This window comes from Bombus bifarius, unplaced genomic scaffold (assembly GCF_011952205.1).
Source record: "Bombus bifarius isolate JDL3187 unplaced genomic scaffold, Bbif_JDL3187 scf7180000009200, whole genome shotgun sequence".
Lineage (NCBI taxonomy): Eukaryota > Metazoa > Arthropoda > Insecta > Hymenoptera > Apidae > Bombus > Bombus bifarius.
In genome coordinates this window covers 322,899-344,501 of record NW_022884965.1, presented here as the reverse complement: position 1 = coordinate 344,501, position 21,603 = coordinate 322,899, and the positions used below count along the sequence as shown (strand labels likewise).

The following is a 21,603-nucleotide window of genomic DNA, read 5'->3' as shown; positions in this document are numbered from 1 at the left end:
AACTATTTTTTCACATTTAAAGGCTTAATCTTCCTTTAAACGTCCGCAATTCCCGCATAACAATACAATACGCATAACGAGAGTAAAACTCGGTCACGCGAACTCCCACATGGTATCACGTAATATTTCCATAATCTCGTTTTTCACTAGTCCCAGAAGAAACAACTTAATGGATGGAAATAGCCAGGATTTGAGCGGACCGTGTACGGTAATTTCTTAAATTAACGCGAATCTAAGGTGCACGAGGCAATGACAGTTTGTCCTGGTTTGAAAGGTGACCACTGGGAACTAGGACTTACCATCCACGATCTCTTCTTCCTTATTGTATTCGTTCATTCCTACTGCAACATGCTCCGCCTCTTTTCCTTCTTCATCGGCCATTCACTGAAACCACTTTCATTTCGTGGCCTGATTAAGGACGAACGTATTCGATGCGCGTTTCCAACCGAGAATCGTGTTCCTTCTTTGCTTTCCTTTTCCCTGTTTCCTAGACGAGGACGTTCGGAAGTCTCGTGTGTCTGGCTTTCGTATGAATTGAAGGATGCCTGGAAGACGTGTGCATTATACGGGGTGTACCAGTAATCGCGGTACAATCGAGAGAATAAGGGCGATGTCTAAGCGTGGAAAAATATATCGACAACGCAGAATGAAATTTTGTCATACGACGCTCCGTTTCCGGGAAAATAGAGTTTTAACATTTGATTAATACTTGATTTGATTAATATTTGTACGTGAATTTGATTATCCAGCGGGCTACGAGTAGGAGAAAATAATTACTAGAAGGTTATTCTACGTACGAAAGTAAGTGAAAATGATAGACTAAAATAACGGTGAATATAAAGTAAATATATCGTAATTAAGTAATATATCGTAATTTAAGGCTTCAGATTTAGGAAAATAGAGTTTAAATATGTTTAGTTGAGAATTAATCTGGTACACGTGTGCTTGATGAAGGTTCTAATTTAACATTCCTATGAAACGAAGCATTTTATGAAAAAGTTTATTATTTTGTCGATTGTACCGCGATTACTGGACACCCTGTATAGTGAGATGAAATGTAGGAAGCTACTCCAGCGAGAGTGCAAAACGTATGTTTTCTTAGTGATGTGTCAGTGTTGCTTGATGCTTTGTAGGAGAAATAAAGGAAAGATTTAGAGTCTGGTTGGAATTCTAGGAGAGAATTTCCGGAGAATTCTGTTGTGTTCACGAATCGAATTTATTTGTAAAATCACTTCTTCGATTCTCAAAAATTAGAAATGAAATTGATACAGGATTTTTATGACGAGTTCAAATAGTAATTTCTCTTCATTATCGTGGAACTTTTGTTTAAAAGTTTAACGATAAGCATATTTTCTTAAAATTTACTTGAATCTCGAACTGGGTTCTTTAAATTAAACTAAACAAAAAATATCGAACGGTCTTAAAATTTTCTACATGTACTAAAAAATTGTATCGTAATAGTAATTTACAGGAATTTCTTTTTAAAGAAACTATAATTCTTGAATGAAAAATGACTCCTCGAATTTTAACGCTTTTTTATTTTTTTATTTAAAGGATTTTATTTAAAGGATTGAAGAATTTTTAATGAACGAGCTTCTACGTTTCAAATATTCAAGTTAGCTGGATTGTCTTGCAAACATAACAAAAACCATATTTAATATAACCACAACAACCGCATAACAAAAATAGAAATTTACACAAAAATACATGATTGCTTTCACAATTTTCCTTTCAGTCAGTATTTTCTTTAACCAGTTACTATTTCACGATTCACTCGCAGCACTATCCTGCACACAAAGTTGAAATTGATCTTACGAACTTCTTTAACAAACTCATTCTCCAAACATTCAGTTTCCTCTGTTATATTTATACTTCTTTTATCTGTGGTTTTCACTCCGCAGAGAATCCAAGCTTTATTACGCAGCATTATTACCTTTCATAAAGATACAATTTAGCAGCGTGTTAATAGAATTTTATATCTGGTCCGTGTCTGATCTTCGATGAAGCCAGTTGAAAGAACTTTATTCTTTCTTTATCTTTTTCGCGCAGTTTCATAAGTCAGTTTATTCTGTCGTTGAACCGAAAGACAGTAGCTCTTGTACAAATTGTCCTTTCGACGTGATGACGCGATAAACCGGCAGAATTGGATTTAATAGTTACTCGAGCTTTTATAGCGTTCCTCCGATGGTACTTCTTTATGATCACTTTCCGAAAGTAGCTCGGTATTCCAGGTGGTCGAAGCTTTTGTGGAAAAAAGGACAGACAAGATCAGCGAGACTTGGACAAAGAATATTCTGAATACTTAGAGAAGTTGTTTAATGAAACGATTATGTTAGTGAAACTGTTCTTGCGTATAAATTGCTTTTTTAAATTAATAGAAATACTTTTCTTCTCTTCGTAAAAATGACTAAAGTAATCAACTTCAGAGAAATTTTATAGATTTTCTTTTCATAGGAATTTTATAGATTTACATGTAATGATGCATTTTTACCGATTTAAATGATTTATTATAAAATACATTTTTTAGAATTCTTAATCGTCTATGTGCCTATTTTCCTACTTCATAATATTTTTTGATAAATTACTTGTAAAATGTCTGAATAAAAAATTCATGTTAAGTAAATTAAGATTTTCTCGAGAACTGAATATTTCCTGTAATATTTATTCCTTCTTTATTTTTATATTTAACACTTTGAGAACGTAGGTTATCAATAATTTCTATAATGCGTATACACGTACACGAGCGTAAAACAATTCTGCAAATTAATTTCGTTTCAGTTATTTCATCGAAACTTGATATTTTAATTCGACGTAATAAATTACGATCCATACTAATTTGGAGTGATTTTCTAATAAATTATTAGTTATTGATTCTTGTATGTATAATATAATGAAACGCAGTAATAATATTATATTCATGACCACGTATTGTAATTTAATTTTCAAATAATTCATTGTTTATTAACGATACGTTTTAACGTTTCGTACATACCGTAAATTTGAAGTTGTTTAAATTTCATATTTCGCAGATGTATATATTTTTCAAATAAAATCGTCCATTGTTAATTTTCAGATATCCAACAACTTCTTTTTTTTTAAGTAATTTTATTGTTTCAAATTTTTTTTACAAATTACAATTTATCATTCAAAGTCGCTACATTTTTGCGACATTTATGTTGCATGATAAATGTATTATACTTAGTATTTTCTAGTTCATAGAGTATCTCTGGGCACGTTTTAACAGTTAATATCATAAGTTTTCCCTTTGGTACCATTGCACAGAAAACTCTAGGTAACTTTAGACTAAAGTAACAAACGAAATATGGTAGTCAGATAACATGTAGAATGTTTGGATAATGCAGTATTCTACTCTACGTTAAAAAATTTAGTAAAATTAGAAAAATAAAATCTAATATATTCTATGTCTCGTTATAAAATTTATTACGATGGAATTGATAAAATGCGCATAAAATTTTACTTAGAACAATCAATCTCAGATTATTATTAATAATCTCATGTTTTATTATTATCTTTTTTACTTACACAATCCATCATTTTTTTTTTTTTTTTGCGTGTGATACAGTTTAAAGCAGGTTTTAGCTAACCCTCGTTAGTCATTTCTGTCAACTTTATACGTCACGATAAACATAAAAAATTATATATTCTTACCTTCTTCATTTTTTAAAAATTCAATAGAGCTTCAAGAACCAAACGAATTTTCGGTTCAGTTCTTTTTTTCTGTTTTTCATGAAATTCTCTCTCGAAAAAAATGTGCACAGGAAAACTACTCGAGTACTTTCCTCGAGCCAGCAGATTTCAACGTAGTAACGCTGTTTGTATTCGTTTTCGATGCGCTTTTCTCTCGCAAATAATAGCCGGGGACTCGCAACACGAACGTCAATGGAAGTGATATCGAGGTATAAAATGATTCGATCATTGTACGTCACATTTCTCCGTTTCACGGTGAACATTGTGTCTTACCGTATTTGTCCTCAATTTTTGTAATATATTCGCGTGTTGATTGAAAATGAATGCCCGAAAGTTGATTAACTCTAAGAATTATCGAACTGATTATTATAAAACGATTGATTCATAATATTTTTATAGATATATCAAAAATATAGTTTGTATCGTATTCTTTTGTAAATTTTGTGCACTTTGTACACATTTGCAGTGTTGTATTTTTCAATTTTCTCGCTTTATCAACATTTTTCTAATTGTTAAGTTAAAAATGCCGAACGCTTGATTTTCGATTATTGTCCTTTCGCCAATTTCAACAAAGTTTGCTCTACAAAGATTCTTTCGAGCAATAGACAAAGCTTGATTTTTAATAACGTTTCTATTACTCATACATATCAATATCTACGACGTATTGACGTAACATAAATTTTCTTCCATTCAACCAAACACAAATGAAATTGAATTTTCCCAATTTAATTCGGAGCTTTAAATTCTCACAAAGGATACTTTTCCCCACGAATCGCACAGAATTTTTCCACTCGGAAGTGTATAGATTTACGATTCCAGATCGATTTCATATTAAGAACCAACAAGAGAAACAATATTTTACGCTCGAAAGGAACGACAGAATGATCGATGTGAACAAATCTAACGATTAAATCGTAATTCGTTTTCCCGTCAGAGAATGTTCCGCCTACGCTGCAGGCTGATTGTAAAAGTCAAATTCTTCGATTCGAAAAATAACTATATTTTGCAGAAAGCTGTTCCGTAAATACGATCATCTGCCGACGTTGGCTACGATGAGAAAAAAACCAGATGAAAGTTTCTCGAAACGCGCGATGCCAATGGAAAAAAAAATGAAAAACTATTGTGACAGTATTTGTTGAATCATGGTTTTATGTTGTCCTCTCGTCGCATATCCGTTTCACGAAACGACATTTGAAATATTTATCGGCAAATCGTTCTTCCATATTACTTCTCGTCGTATTATTGATCTGCGGATTATTATGCATCGATGGGAAATTCGAAGGTGCAAAAATAAATGTAATTTATTAATTTTTACGGTCTTAGTAATTTTGTCAGGTTCGATGATCGTTTGAGAGTAAAGTGGAACGAAAGAATCGGAAAATACGAGACATTTCGATTTATCGGAACAACTGGCAGGCTTTTTTGCTCGAGTATGGCAACGTAAAACGCGGAAAAATTTTTTCACGATCGAAAACCAGCTACAGTGTTTTATGGGCTATTTTTCGGAGAGCGTGGAAATGGATGGAATCTGATGAACGTGAAATGAAAATTCTTTCGTGGGAGTATATTGGGAATCGAATTATAGCGTTTCCGAGCTTTGATAGCAACATGTTAGCTTTCGTATATATAAACAGCTTTGATTTTATATAAACTTCAAAATATCTGTGAAATATAATTAGATTATAAATTATAACAGAATATAATTGGGCTTTTGTCAATTAAAATTCTGTAAAACATTTCCAATCGTTTTCATCCATATTCCTTCATTTCCTTCTTTATACGTAGTTTATCTTAATGAGTTTCTCCGTGAGCACAACAGGAATAATAGGCGGAACCTATAAATCACCGATAATTCAAAAACACTTGTGGAGAACGTTTATACGTGAAAAAGGTATCGAAAAACTACATTCATATTCCCTTCGAAATCCACGAAAAGCTTCTGGGTCATCAGATATAAAAATCCATTAAACTTCCGTCGCAATATTGGTTTAGTAAAAGAAAACCTAAATCCCTTGTAAATGTTGCGGATAAAATTGCAAAGTCTCCTATTTGCATATGACAATACGTATTATATGTAGCTTTCAACAAATAAATGACTAGTCAATTTTTAATCTCGAGCAGCCAACTCGAGCATTGTCTTACCTAAATCCAATATTTCTCATATCTGAGGACTAGACAACAAAAGGATTGTTTAATTAGTAAAAGTTTTTATTGACAAGACCTGTCAACACTTAGAGCATTACCAAAGAAACTTGTCAAAAATTCTACCGAGTTAAATGAATATTATATATTGATGGAATAATGTACTAGGATCATCATGTTAGAATCATTATGTTTGAATCATACTAGAAAATAGAAATCTACGATAGAATTTATTTAAAAATGTAAAAAATCACCAACATAGATATTTTAGTTTAGATGTTTGCAATTTTTTTCTTCCACTAGCTTCGCTTACTCCCTTTTCTCATTATTACACTTACATTGGTTGTGGTTAGGAACAATAATGACACTGCTCATGACAAATAGTCATTAGTATATCCAGGCTAATTTAACGTAAAAGAAATTACTATCTAAATTCATGACATATTTATTTATAAATGCATCTTTTTTGTAAGAAGGAAATGCTTGTACATGTATAAAGTAGAGTATATATATATCGATATATTTACTCTTTTAATGAGTAACAATTTTTGGTTTCGTTTACGGATTCTTTACTCGTCTCCAATTTTCAGATATCCTGCCAAAACAAACTGACAAAAAGCTATCCGGATGGAGGGCGCGTTAAGTGACTCTGTTCAAAGTTCCGCTGGCGCAGCACGTGCGGAAGTTAGTCGCGTCGTCAGTCACCTTTGGAATCGAATTCTTGTACTTATTTTTCCCTGTTCCCGTTTTTGCTCTCTTTTTTCCACGATTCCCTTCCACGTGACACAATTTCGAGAGAAGCTTTTTCATTCCTGACAGTTTCAACTGCTTTCCCGCTCTTTTCTCTTTTCTTTCATTTTGCCCCCTCTGAACTAGATACACGAAAGCTCCGATGATGAAATTTGATTTACGCCTAGATCGTTTGATAACTGCCTCTTCGTTTCGCGTCGAATATTAGCTCCATCTGGGATTCAAGCCTCGATTGATTTTTGGCAAACAAATCCACTTATTTTAATCAGGTAAATTTATATAATTATATACTTTGAGCTAAAATTATAGGTGCAAAAGTGCAACATAATTTGTCAGGATATCTAAATTAAAGAAAAACTAAATAAAATTATTATAACTGACTACATAAAAAATATTATATAATAATATAACATATTATATTATTATACAAATTATGTTCACTACGGTATTCAATAAGCGAAAGACACTATCGAATAGGTAAATTTGCATAATGAATTTGTAAATAAAATTTCGCATAAACATTTTCAATTTAATCATCAGAATACTCACCAACTTAATTAGAGACCACATATACCAAAATTACCATACTTCTCTTTGATCTCTTTCATAATAGCCAATCGAATATTCCAACCCATGTTATATTATCATTATTTATTTTCGAATATCGATCCATTCCATCATTCCATTATCATCCAATTTTTGCCCAGTGCGTACACTTTAATAAACAAATTCCACGAAACCACCAAATTTTTATTGTTTACCTTGAAGACTGACTTATCAGTCTCTCTTTCCTCTTTTTCTTTTCTCTTTTCCAAACGAGAAACATTTCATGCATAGTTTATCCGCCAAAGGATATTACATTGGTTTTAATTAAATAGTCACAAAGGGAAAACGATTTCGGCCGATTCTTTATACGAGTGAAAGCTCGACCGGCCTCGCACGTTATCATTTAACAGAGGTTGCTTTCATCGCCATTCACCTGCTGCCAAATTTGACTTTCAAATTCGAACCGGAAACCTCGTTCATCGGGCTGTTCTTCCTTTATCCGATTGATGGAAATTCCTCTTTACAGTCTTACTATGGTACTCGTTGACGCGTAACGTACGATCCTCGAAAACTTGCCACGGCTTGTTCATGAAAACGAAAATTTCTGTTCCGAACAACGAGGAGAAACGAATAACGTTCGAAAATACAGAGTGTTCCGACATTTTCCAGTTAAACTTTGTCAGGATGTTTTATGGGTATAAATAAGAAAAAATTTTTATTCAAACATAGGCCATTGGAATTTTTGTTAAAGTAATTTATAATAAAGATTACAAAAAGTTGGTCACAACTGGACTGCGGATTTTTATGCATGTATGGGAAATTTAAAGTTGCAAGAATGTACGTAATATACAAAAATATAGAAATTATTCGAAGTGAAGTATCCGGCTGTTAAAACACGTAATGGGAGAAATAAATCTTCGTGTTAGTTCTGCTCCTGCTTAGTTACGTTAATAAAAGTATGAAATTGCATACAAATTCGCAGTTTAGTTGTGACCAAAATAAGCAAAAATATGTAAAGAAGACAATACATATTTATTTATTCAGATTCACGTCATTATGTAAATATCTGGTCAATTGTTTGTATAAAAAAAGAAAACAATTTCGAAACACACTCACTTTGGTATCTGAATTTAATTGAAATATCTCGAAGCACATATAAAACGAACTTTCAACCGAATTTTGTTTCATTTCAACAAGAATTGCAGCATCGTAATGATGAAGCGTAAATTCATACTTAAAAGTAGCCATACATCTATATCAGCGTTGAAATGTTCTACCATTTGAATATTAATTACGAATTTCGTGTACGTCTGACAACAAAATCGTATATTGTTCGTTTAATTCTGCATGGAGAGATTTGATTTTCCAGAAATTCTTGCTTACGATTTGTCACACCATACAAAAAGTGATTTATGTAACTGAAACAACTCGTATCTCTTTTCTGATTGCAATTAGAAAAAAAAAAGAAATAGCAGAGGTGGAAAATGAATGGTTCAAGGAAGAGTACATTTCCATAACCATATTTCTTCACAAGTGCTATATGAGGATGTATATGCGTTGCAAAGAAATTATGCGCATTTTTTCGGCAACACCGGGAAATAAATATAGTGGAATATTTCATCGTCAGTTCGTGTATTTCTATAATAAATCAAGTTTGCGCAATTTCACTCGAACAAACGAAATTCCATACGCTACGGTCAAGTATTGTACATGCAAGTATACGCATTTAAATTGTCAGACGACGGAAAGAGTAGCCAAAAATAAATCCTTAATCTGCCTTAAATAGCTTCTCCCCTGTTTATTCACTTGCGCAGAACGATCTTTGATCACAGCACAACGTGCTCAACCCCTGCATAAGAACCTCTTGTATATTTTCAATTTCCTCTGCCCCCATTCCTTCCACCAATTCCTCTCCATTTCGTCTCACACCGCATCCAATAATACCTTCATTCTGTACTCGCGAACCTCGCCAGGCTACCAATGTCTTTGAGCACTTTATACGTTTCGCGGGATAATAATAAAGCCTGAATTCCGTTGATATTCAACATCCTATTTGCACCGTAAACGCAATGATAGAGCCAAGATTCCAACAGGCATTAGTGCCATTTTTCTATCTATGGCGATCTTCGTCAGCCACAGATCTCGTCGATAAATTATTCTCGAAACGTATTCCGCGAACGTTCGGCGACTAACAATGGGATCACGTTCAATATAGGTACCATTGAATTCCAGTTAAATTTCAATACGATAGTTTCAATTCGTGACATTTTAACGATTAAACTCAAAATATTTATACGCATCGATCACACAGGAATCATCTTTGAAGAAATGAAAATACACTGTACTATAAGCATTAGGATACCTACTGATATTTCGTATAAATTAAATGCTATTCGCTGCTCTTATTCTTTAGCTTTTTCATTATGTATCAGTCGTTTCATTCGCAACGGAGTATATGTGCTTTTTAATATGAAACATTAAACGAGGTAAAATTTTGTTAGGAGTTTTCTAAATAGTGTAAACCTCTCTCTCTAAAAAAAAAAAAAAAAAAAAAAAAACAGTACGTGTTCTAATACTTCATGGCCATGGTGTATCTTCGAATATAAAGTTCGTGCTTAGCAAATTCACAAAATGGATAATAAAGGATTTCTAAAGAATCCGTTTATAAAAAAGGATCCTATTTGTAAAAAAAAAATGTATGAAATACATATTTATATCGATACCTCTCATAGTAAAAAATAGCAAAAGGTTTTTAAAGTATTTACGAGTAATTAAAAATTTGATAGATAAATTCAAACTTAGTTGCAACATACTCGATCCCACTGTTACCCATGGCACTTTCGTTTAACCCGCTCGTTCTACTCCATTTCTTTCTTTACCTTCCTTTTTCTTTCTTGTTTTTTTCCCTGTTTTTCTTCCCCCTTTTTGCTGTGATCCATAGACATAAATTCACCGGTAGGAAGAAGGAAAACGATATTAGCGTTCCTTCCGCTCTAGGGAATTCCGAGAAACCCTCGTTTTCTTCCTTTCTCTTTCCGTCACTCTAGACTTCAGCTGCCAGTTTCCAGCCTCCCTTCTGTTTCCTCGGCCTATAACACAACGCACAACCCTCGTTGCTATGGGAATACCCTGTTCTTCGCTATTGTTCGGCTTTAGACCAACGATGCGTGTGATTCTCCCTTTTTACATTATTCTTCATTTTCTTCTTCTACGTTTTGTTTCTTTCTAGTTTTCACATTACATCAAAGTTTCTGGATATGTCGTTTTTTGCTTGCTCGTGGATTATTTAAAGGGAAGGGATTGATTTTTCGTTTTAGCCTGACCTATAGGTCGGTCGGTTTTGTATGTAATTGATAGATGATTATTGATTTTTGGTTGCTATTAACTGTGTAAAATAATCAAACATCATTAAATTTGTGCATCGTGCAATACAAGTTTGACTGTGTTATATTATATTTGTCTATATTATGTGAAATTACGTAATATATTTTATCAACTCTTGTTATTAGAGATAGAAGTATCTCAATTAAAGTTAGTTATTAGAAACTGATAGATTCGAACGAATTTCGAATTAATTTAGTTCGCTTAATATGTTTGTTCATCATATAGGTAAATTTATAGACGGATTATGGTTGATTATGTACAATACACTGATTATATATGCTATGCGGTCGTATTGGATATTTTATGATAGTAGCTATAAGATTTTAAAGTCAAAATGGGAGAAAGGAAGGAAATAAGAAATGGAAATTATGTTTTTAAGAGACTAAAACCAATAAAAATTATTTTCATTGAGGTAGTCAAAGTAAGTAGTAAAAAATATTTACTGTTATGAAACAAGTATATTTAAACATCTACCAAATCATTAATCGGGGCGTGACCTAAAATATTTCCACGATATCGTGGCTTCCACTTTTATTTATCGACGTATTCAACATCTCGTAATAAATTTTATTGTCCATTCAATTAAAAATTAATTTACCAATATTGTAGGAAATGTCGTACAATTAAATGTCATAACCAGTGTATGTATGTTATTTGGAATGAAAATTCCAATACCTAAAATTTTTATCTATTTTTGTTTCGTCCAATTTTATTTATTGACAACGTTCCGTTATTTCACAAAGGATTTAAATATAATCAAAAATTGATTCACAAATTCCGTGAATAATACGATATAACTCATAACAATAGCTAGTACGTTTAATGAAAATTTGAATAATTAAATAACGAGCTTGCAAGGAACAGCATATTCATCTTTCACTTGTTACCTTATTTGCAAATTAATGTGTTTTATATTTATTTCAAACAATGAAAGGCTAAAAAGTATAAAGATAAATCAAGCTTAAAGGGAACAACGTGACAAAGGCCAGCGTCTAATCCGATACGGTCTTAATCTACTTAGAGTGCAGGTTTCCTCAGAAAGGTGGATAGATTGTTTTGTTCCGCTAGAAAATTTGCAAATCCTTAATCTTAAAGAAAATCAATCACTTTAACTTATTAAACAAGAAATTCTTATTTTGTTACATAGAAATTTATTTTACTGTTCAAATATGAGGCCAATAAGGGAATAGGACATTTTTTCCTAAAAACATCTTAACATTAACGTCAATTAACTTACATTGAAAATGAACTATTTCATATTTCTCCTTTATTAAAATCGCATCAGAGAATTTTGTATATCGTATTTTTCATTGTACTCGTTTCGAACAATGGAAACGTCAATAACGCATCGAAACGAGAGGCTGGAAAGCATTTATCGCTTATTATTATGCTTTTTACATGTTTGAATTTTCTGGTGGTACTGTGACTTGGAAACAAGGCTAATCAAAGTAACTCATCACGATACTGATACATAAAGATATCCTTTAGTACTATATGGCGTGGCTGGATGTTGATATAGCGACGTATTACAGAGAAACGAGCGGATTTTCGTGGATTTTCAGTAGATTTTCGATAGAGTGAGCAGTAGTGCACACACGTAAATGAAAATTTATTGAGTGTACTGGAAGTGGAACACTGCCAGCTGATTGGTTAATCCGCTTCGTGTCAATTGACGTCATGGCGAATGGAATCACCTGAATATTCGCCGCCCGCTAAAATTTTCGGACAAATGTACCAGAGACAATAACATCCTATCGCAGCATTTTACTTTGGAAGCTTGTTAATATCCTAACAAAAGAAACAATAATTTTTTCATATAAGAACATACTCACAGAAGACAATTTTTTTTTTAATAAATAATTACATTTCCTTCTATACAAATGTTATTATATAGTTATTAATTCGGAAAAAGTTCACTTTATTCTTTGTGGAAATTAATTTCCATTGTGTTTACTATAACATATTCACAACTAATTTTGTATTATGTATAATAAACAATTTGTAACAATACCAATCTGTAAATATTATAAAATGTATTAATTTACTTTCTATTTACATCTAACATATACATGTAATAACTAGACTGCGGATTTTTATGTATTTAAAAGAAATTTGAAGATGGCAATGTTTAATAGGTAAAACAATATTCTACTTAAGTTCCATTTTTGAATTATATTCATATAAATATGAATTAGTGACGATTTAATAATAAAACAAATTTGCAAATTGTATAAGCAGATATTATACAAGTATGTTCATTAACTTTTATTTTAAATTATTTGTCTATATTCGCACCAACTTGTCAAGCTTAATTATCTTACGAGCAAGTCGACGAAATAATTCCGACATTAATAGAGATTTTGCGACAGAGTTGGCGTTCGTCGTCCATCAGAATTCCTTCGAATCCATGGATTTCATTGTTCTTCGCCTACACCTGCGAACGCTTATGCAATTGCGGCAAATTCATCTGGTCTTATTTCGTAACTATCTGAAACCTCACAGCACACGCGTCTAGCTAGTAAACAATTTAACGTACTTTGCTGGAATGTGCGGTAGAATGAAATTATACAACAACATGCTCCACGATTCTCGAAGGAGTTCCATTGAGAGTAACCGCACGGACAGATTCATTTTCACGGTCATTTAGATCTCCTCTTAGAATACGATCAATCTTCTCTGAATAGTACTGTCACATACTAGTATACAAGATACTTTATGTAAGATGATACACTTAAATGAAAAGGTATTCTACATCGAGCGGAAATTTCAATAAAATAGATAAGAATGTCCTATGGAAAAATGTTTTCGAGAAAAGAGTGTGAAATTCGAGTTCGTTGATTACATGAATCGAATAGGTGAATTTATTATTAGAGAATATTCGATAAAACACAGCGTGGTTATTGAGAAAAGATATCCTCAAAGGATTAATTCGGGAGGAAGTTTGATAATTCGAAGACAGAAGTCTGCTGGAATTACCTTGCTACTTTTTATGGTAATGACTCGATGAATAAAATGGTCGGCTGCTTGTGTCCTTATTTGTCGAAAATGATGGCCGGTCGTAAAAATAAAGTAGGCCGTAAAATAATTTCGAAAATGTTTTATTAGCTTTGTCCCTCGGATTTAAGAGCCACTTGTGGCTCACCAGCTTTGTCCACATCGACTATTGTTTCGATAGATATGATCAAAAATTCATAAAATGTTACGCAAAAGAAACGAAAACACTTGAACAAGAAATTTTCTAACAACGTTGATGAATTGACAAGTTTGGCATCTCTAAAGCTTCATTTCTTAGATGATAAAATGCATGGAAATAATTCCAAAAATACAAAGATTCATAATGTCTCGTTGATAAACTTTTGTGGAGAGATTTACAAATATTCTTAAATTTCGAAATTGGGAGAAAACTTTGACGAAGGTAATTATCATGGCAGGAAAAATTTCAAATGAGATTGCAACATTCATATAAAATACTAGAACATAATTAATAATAAATAAATGTAAATGATTAATAAAATAGCACGATTCATAATTTTCCATTGAAGAAACATCGAGGAAGTTTAATCTAATCTTTTTTTAAGAACAAACGAATCTGTACGAAACTCTTTTCTTCAAAGTTGCACGTTCAAGATACACTTTTTCCCGTAAAATAAAGCTCACTCACTCGGATGTTTTACTGTACGTTACCCAGTTTCTTGCGCGCGAAGGGGTTAATTTCATCTATTCGATCGTCAGTCTGACCTCGAAAGAAACTCGCGAGGATCCGTCTGAAAATACCAGAAACTGCGTGCTGTTCTCGTTCTCTCTTGATCTATCTATCTCTGTAGATGAGTTTTTTCGAACGATGTTAGACGAGACACTTTCCAGATTACTTTCGAGGATGGATTTTATTAAGCCGTGGAGCTAGTCAGCGGAGATGCAAACAAGTCTTGCAATTTAGCAGAGAGAAAATATCCTGCTGTAACGGTTCCGCGGAAATATCGTTTATTTCTACAAAAATGCAATCACGTAGTGTCCGTCGCGTCGGGAAACAAATTTTCACTACCTCGAAGAAATAGATTCTCGTTTTCTGAGGTCACTTTTAGAAGCTTCCATGTTTAACATTTTTTGATCGTTAACCATACCAATCGTATAATTATAAGAAAAATCAAAGCTTCAAAGGTATGTCTTATTCTAACAGAAAAAGAATTAAGCACATAATTCTTGTAAAAAATACACACAGATATTCGACGTAAGAAAACATAGAGAAAACTTTTTTCTCGTTATTTCTGATAAAAGAAAAGTATAGTAATTCTAAAGTATTCTAAGTATAAAATCTGATCGAAAACTAATTGACACCTCTCAGACTAGACAATATAATCAATGTTGGATGACGATAATACAATCAGTGTAGGATGACAGAATCATGACAAATTAGGCAATCGCTCGAGTTCATCACTTGTCGTTTATTTGTCAATTGAAAGAGATACGTGGTTTAAAAAATTGTAGCTCGACCGTAGCGATCGATCGTTCGATACCAAACAACGCGTTTGTGTAATGTTCAACGAATGGACGAGCATCAGCAGCAGAATTAATGTCGTGCCGTGAAATGTCGAATATATTCATCGTCTGACACGTGGACGTTCCACCAGCTGTTAATGCAAACCGCTATACGATGTCATATCACGGCCAAATTATTGCAATCCGTGTCGTGTTTATTAAAAAGCTGTTTACAGCTTCCTGCCTACCAGTTCGTATAATTCGAGCAAAATTTCGCAAGTTGCGAATTAAAAATTTTTTAGTTGAATTATTGTATATAGACTAATGGATTTTTACACGATTATATAATTTTGGAAATATAATTAAAGAAGTGGAATTTCTATAAAAATTCTTTTGTGTATTAAATATCGTATGACAGTAAGTATCTTATTTTGCATATTTTTGTATATCTTCTTGTATCTTTATATTATCTGTATTTAGTAGAATTTTAGTGTTCGAAAGTTGTAATACATACGCTATGTAAGTCGCGGCTTTAACATTATCTTTAAAATAGGTGGACAGATCGTTTTCATTATTACCTTTGTTTAATATTGTGTGCATTTACATCTTAATATTCATTTGCCAACATTTATTTATTTTATTAAATCTTCGAAAGGTTGACGTAATTCGGTACTTTTAAAAAGCCCCTACAAAGCTATGCAAAAGCTATTTAAAAAAACTTTCAAATCTGTGTCCGATCAGCCCACATCCTATAATCCCACGTCTGACTTAAATATCATCGACGTAAACATAGAAAATGAACGACGATATTGAACGATGCGAAATTTCGAGGTTCGTGCGCACGCTCGAGCGCATTCTTCCAACGAGATTGATTTTTAACTGATTTCAGACTAACTGAATTACGTTCACGCGTTAATTGCGTTTACCAAGGCCGGCGTAGGTTGGAATATGAAACGATGATCCGTAAAGGGAGCCGACCACGCGGATTCTCTTAAGGGAGAATCGTGAGTAGGGCAATTTTAAATCCGGTCGTATGCTAATTCGACCGGTCATCAACAAAAGGGGTGGGAAAAGGAAGCAGAATCTGAGGGGTAGATTAAAGCAGTTTCCTGAGTATAATTTGATAATTGGTTCTCGGGAATTTCAAATAAATTTTCGCAGTAGCGACTAACGCTTCTGGAAATTTCCAAACTCTGCAGGGTATAATGTAATAAATATTGTAAAACTGCGAGAATTATTTACATAGCACGGATTTCTGCAATCTGTTACTTGTCAAGAAATTATCACTACCTGTCATTAAATTATTATGTAGGAAAATTCAGATAACTTGTAAGATAAATTTTGCAAATTAAACGTTACTGGAAAACTTTGCCCTGAAACATTGGTTTGAATAAGAAAGTTTGTAAATGTGTTACACGGTCGGTTTACAAAAGAGGCATGTTGAATACTCTTAGTGGGATCTTGGATGGAATTGTTGCAAGTTGTTGGCTGTATTATGATGTGAATTGGAAGTTTGGGATTACATTAGTGTTTCGTTCCATCTGTTGTTACTATTTAGTTTGCATTTCCTGTGTCTAAGATAATTTTTAACGACTACTAGCTTCTGAAACAAGTCGTTGTTTCAATGTAAAAGTTGATATCTCTTGTAAATGGGATCGTAGCTTAAATATATTCACAGGAATAAAAATTAAGCGGCAAGGATCCAAGTTTGAATTACTGAAGGTTGTGAATTATTTTAATTATAATCTTCTTTATAGACGAGAAGATGATCGTACGTATTAATTAATTTTACTTTTGAAATAATAAAGCTGCGGTACAGCTTTAAGAAAGGATAACAATTAATAATAATTTGTATACAGTTTATAGAACAGTTTATAGAATATTTGAATGTCCTAATAATATCTAGAATACTTTATTAAATAAATCACATTGTTCTTATTCATATTGTTCCTGTTGAAGTTCATATTATTTCAAACAATAAACTATAAGATAAGTAAAATGAGAGATGAAGCATTAGACAAATGCTATTACTAAAAAATGCTTAACCTTTATGTTGCCACGTAGAATAAATACATATAACATAATGAATTGCAGTATAATTTTGTATAATTAAAAAAAAATGTTTTCTACGTTTTATTTATTTGTATTTTTAACAATTTGAAGAATATGTTTAAAATTCGTACGAAAATTAAATCTAACTGTCTTCTGATTTATTTTACAAACTACTCTTTGTAAGAACAAACTAGCATCAAATTATTTTTATACTGTGTTTTACATATTTAATGTTTTGCCTGCCTGATACACTTTGAAAAGCAAAGTACTACAAACCCCTATATTACAAGCAAAACATCGCCTTTTGTCTTGTCTCGAGGACTATTTTTAACTGTGGCTCGAGAGCCAGTGATTTATAGCCAGCTTGGTAGGGTGCATCTTGTCTAGAAGTTATTCTACCTTCCTGCTCCAAAGCCTTTCCAGTACAACAGCCTCCGATGATGCTTTTTTTTATGCTGGAACGAATAAATCAATTTTTTCGATTGCTATCAACATTCACATTTCGCAAAGACGGGATAAACAGATTCTAATTTCAGTCAGTTTGAGTTTAACAAGTATGTTAGCAATTATCGTGGAACTTGTTTCAATCACAGAAACAACGAATCTTGCTTTATAATTATGATAATTAACCTTATTTCGTTAAAAGCTCGTTGCAGATATTACACAATACTCTTTTAAAATAGGATGAGTTCCTTGGGTAAATTGTAGAGCACGTTGCAATATCAAACATAAAATTAGGAAATACAAAAGTATCTTACTTTTATTATTGATTCTTCGGACTATTTTTCATCGAATCCTATTCTTTGTCGTCAGGAAATTTCTCAAGTTCCAGGGAAATGTAAAAAGGACAAAGGAAGATTTTTCAAAAATATTAAAGCCCTTTCTACCGCGTGAAACCAAAGCAAAATCTATGTATCGAATATTTTTATCATCGACAACACCTCGATTATTTTTAACAAAATTTTATCGTATGATTACAATCGTTAATAATAATTCAATTATTATACTACGTGTTCTTCATCAAATACATACATGAGAATTATTATACTACAGGAATTCGTATTGCAAATCCTTCAAACAAAAGGATCTCTCTGAAAAAAGTATTATTCTTAATAAAATATTTCCAACACTCTTATCCTAACGCAAATTTGAAACTCATGAATTTTTTATGGAACACTTTACACACCAAACAGATTGTGGCATTAATATGGAAAACCAGTGGCTGGCTAAAAAACTGAGAAAAGGATTGATGGAAGGATAACGCAAAGCAATGAATAACTTCGAGTTAGAAACTTTGACGTGGTTGAGAAATTCACATGGCATGGTGTCCGCTATATTTTCATAAATCCTTAAAGTTTTTTGGTTTGCAGTGGCGAGGGTAGACGAGACTAAGCATGCAGTGGAATTCGTATTCATTTCAAAGTTCCGTTGACCTTGGGTAGAAAGTCCCACGACGAAACCCCAAGGTTACATAAATCGTCCTTTCTCTTCACTCCATGAGAATATTACACGACACCCTTGCGTCACTGCTTGCTGAATTATGAACGTTCTGAGTAAATTATAAATTCGAAAGATTAATAGAGGGTTTGGCCTAAGGAGATTTACACTGCCGTGTCAGCCAGTTGTTATGAATCACTTGCTTTAATCCTTTCGAGGTCTTTGTTTAACAATATGATATTAAATTCTGTAATAGGTTGGTCTGCTTCTAAGTGTTACATTTTCAATGATATTAAAGAAACGTTACTTACAGTGGTTAAAATACTCGAACATTTACCATAAGAAACTTTTATGTCTACCTATATCGTATACCTACACTACATAAAATATCTTGAAATTATCAAGAACAGGACTATCGTGATAAAATTGGTCTTTGAAGCCAATTTCAGAATGTGTATAAAAGTTGCAAGATACTTAGCATAAGCATATAACGATAGCAGTAGTAGATTGCGTTTTATAATTTTGGGAGAAATTTTGTCTTTGTATTATTTGATAAAAAACGATGGAGGGGAATGCACATTATGAGTCGTTTATTATGTTAGAATTAGGATCATCGATTATTTCTATTAGATTATCCTCAAACAAAATAGATAATATTCTTAACAATTGCGAAAATAAGAAGCTTTACATAAATCTGTAACAAAGAGAGTTTGATAGAATTGTATGCAATTGAAGTACCATAACTGTATTATACAAAGGTAGCAATTTCTTAGCATTTTATTTACTAATACAAATACCATGTTATTCGTCCATTATCTGTGGCTGTTCCATCGATGGTAATGGAACAGGTTTTCGAAACAAACAGGCTATTTATTTTAGAAAGTAGGTTTTCCAAATAAACAGGCTATTTATCGATGCGAGTGACGTGGTTTACGTGGGACACGAGGTGTCGTGGAGACTCATTACTTCTGTACAACCATATTTCCATTGTAGGTTTCGAAGGACTTCGTGGAAAGAGGAGAAGAAAAACTATTTTTGTGTGTATGTATCTTTTGCAGGTCGGCCAGATCCTTGCCATGCGATGTCGTTGCAGAACCCCAGACTTCGACATTACAGGTCGAATCGTCAGACCAGATACAGAATTTAATACAGATTTGTTCTCGTTTTTGAGAATCGTTTTCTGACAGTTTTATTAATACGCTGATCGATACGAGGGCAGACACGCGCCTGTATTTTATATATTTCGCTCTTTCTCTATCTTTCTCTATCTTTCTCTTTCATTTCCTTTTCTTCTGTATAGTATTTTAATAATCGTGCACAGGATGCGGTACAGATAGAATGATTTTTTCCAGGTACAATTAAGGGGAAAATCTGTAAACTGTATTTTAGACGAAAGTTGTGTCTAACGTCTTAGACTTGCATCGCATAAAAATATGATTCAGTCTGACCTATGTTGTTATTTTCACTTAAAAAATTCATTTCAAAGATTATTCTTTCGTGAATGGTTCTGAGTAAAATGCACTTTGTCCGAGGCATGAAATTTTACAAATCGAAGGTTCTTAGCATTGAAAAATTCTCTTCCATATCAATGACAGTTTCGGCAATGAAATAAACAAAATTTTATAAATTATAGATCGTCTGATTTTTTTCTCCGACAAAGAAATTGTAAAATCGTAGGAAAGAAGTTGTAACTTGTCAATTTATTAATATTATTACTGGTATCGCTAGTTGTTTAATATTATTTTATATAATTGTTCAAAAAAAGGAAAACTCGATAAAATATCGGTAGAATATTCTTGGGAATTGTATAAAATGCTTGAGAGAATATCCCGTTTGCATGGAGATCGTGCAACATTTTCTAAATCCGATAACGTACTTACTTTAGCGGGCTTATAGAATGCTCACAGAATGGTTATGGCAAGCTTTGGTGCAAGTTAAAAGAGAACAATAGCAAAATGTGCTCAACTCCAGAATTCTATAAAACAGAAAACTTTGACGTAAAAGCAGTGTTTTCTTTGCTGTCCAAAGATTCTTTCAATTCTATTAAACTAAGAGCGCAAATAGAAAAATTCAATCTCCGTCTCGAAATAGTTCAATATCCACTTGAACGTATTCATACGATAACAAACGTTCAAAATTGCTAGAGTTCTTTTGTATAATTTTCCGATTAACGATATCAGTGACAATTCATGGATTATACATCTTTTTGTAACTCCATCAAAATTATCAGAAAATCAGATTACTTTCAACTATAATAACTTACTTGAAAAGCTACATTTGCTTTATTAGAAATCTTGTTGCTGTTACACGAAGAGATTTATTAATACTAATCATTTGTAATCCGTGATTATTAAAATTTCATCAATAATATTAGTTCAATTGTATCTGCAAGAGGATCTAGAGAATAAAACAAATCTATGAAGGTATAAATTTCCATGTTACGAATTTCCTCTGCAAACGTCACATTAAATTAGAAGGATTACGATATCTCCAATGACTAAAATACTTTCTATCAGTAATAACGAACTCCTCTTTTTATTTTCGATCATTTTGGTAACTTTTTAAGCCTTCAAATCTTCTTCTTACGATCACTGTAAACTTTCATAAATTAACTACAATATATAAATATAAGATAAAATAGATCATTGTAATACGATTTTTGAAATGAATATATCTTTTTTTCTTAGTTAGAACTGCAAATTGAACCATACTCAGTAACCATTAGCTACTGTCTATTCTCGCCATTTTCAACACGATTTTCCTCAAAAACATATTACATATTTTCAACTTATTGTACCATTATGAATTGTTCTTTATCTGCTTAAAAATTTGTTCCTGTGCACGGACTAGATACAAGAGTACACATGTGCATAAAACGTCTACGATATATCTGGTTTCCGCTGCATCCACGCTTTTGGTATGACGCTGGCTGCGTGAACGCCAGCTCTGTAGTTACACATTTGCGTCATTGTACCTCCATATTGTTGGAGCGTTGCTCCATTTAGCGACCGTTTTCGTGGCACATCCGTAAACCGGGAGTATTTTTCAAAAGAAACGAGCAGGAGCGTGTCCCGCTGATTAAATCTGCTTTCAGACGCGCTCCTACTC

General features: G+C 32.7%; 1 protein-coding gene across 11 annotated transcripts in view; it reads left to right on the top strand.

Moving 5' to 3' along the window:
* Nucleotides 1-21,603, top strand: part of LOC117214347 — a 155,240-nt gene that overhangs the window by 82,510 nt on the left and 51,127 nt on the right. For 7 of the 11 annotated variants that reach the window (XM_033460392.1, XM_033460390.1, XM_033460391.1 and 4 more), the window contains one exon: nucleotides 19,554-19,611. The exons of the other annotated variants lie outside the window; for them this stretch is intronic. In XM_033460392.1, coding sequence (XP_033316283.1) covers nucleotides 19,577-19,611 — 35 coding nt within the window. In that variant the 5' untranslated portion in view covers nucleotides 19,554-19,576. The remainder of the gene's footprint in view (nucleotides 1-19,553; nucleotides 19,612-21,603) is intronic. 11 annotated transcript variants of the gene reach the window in all.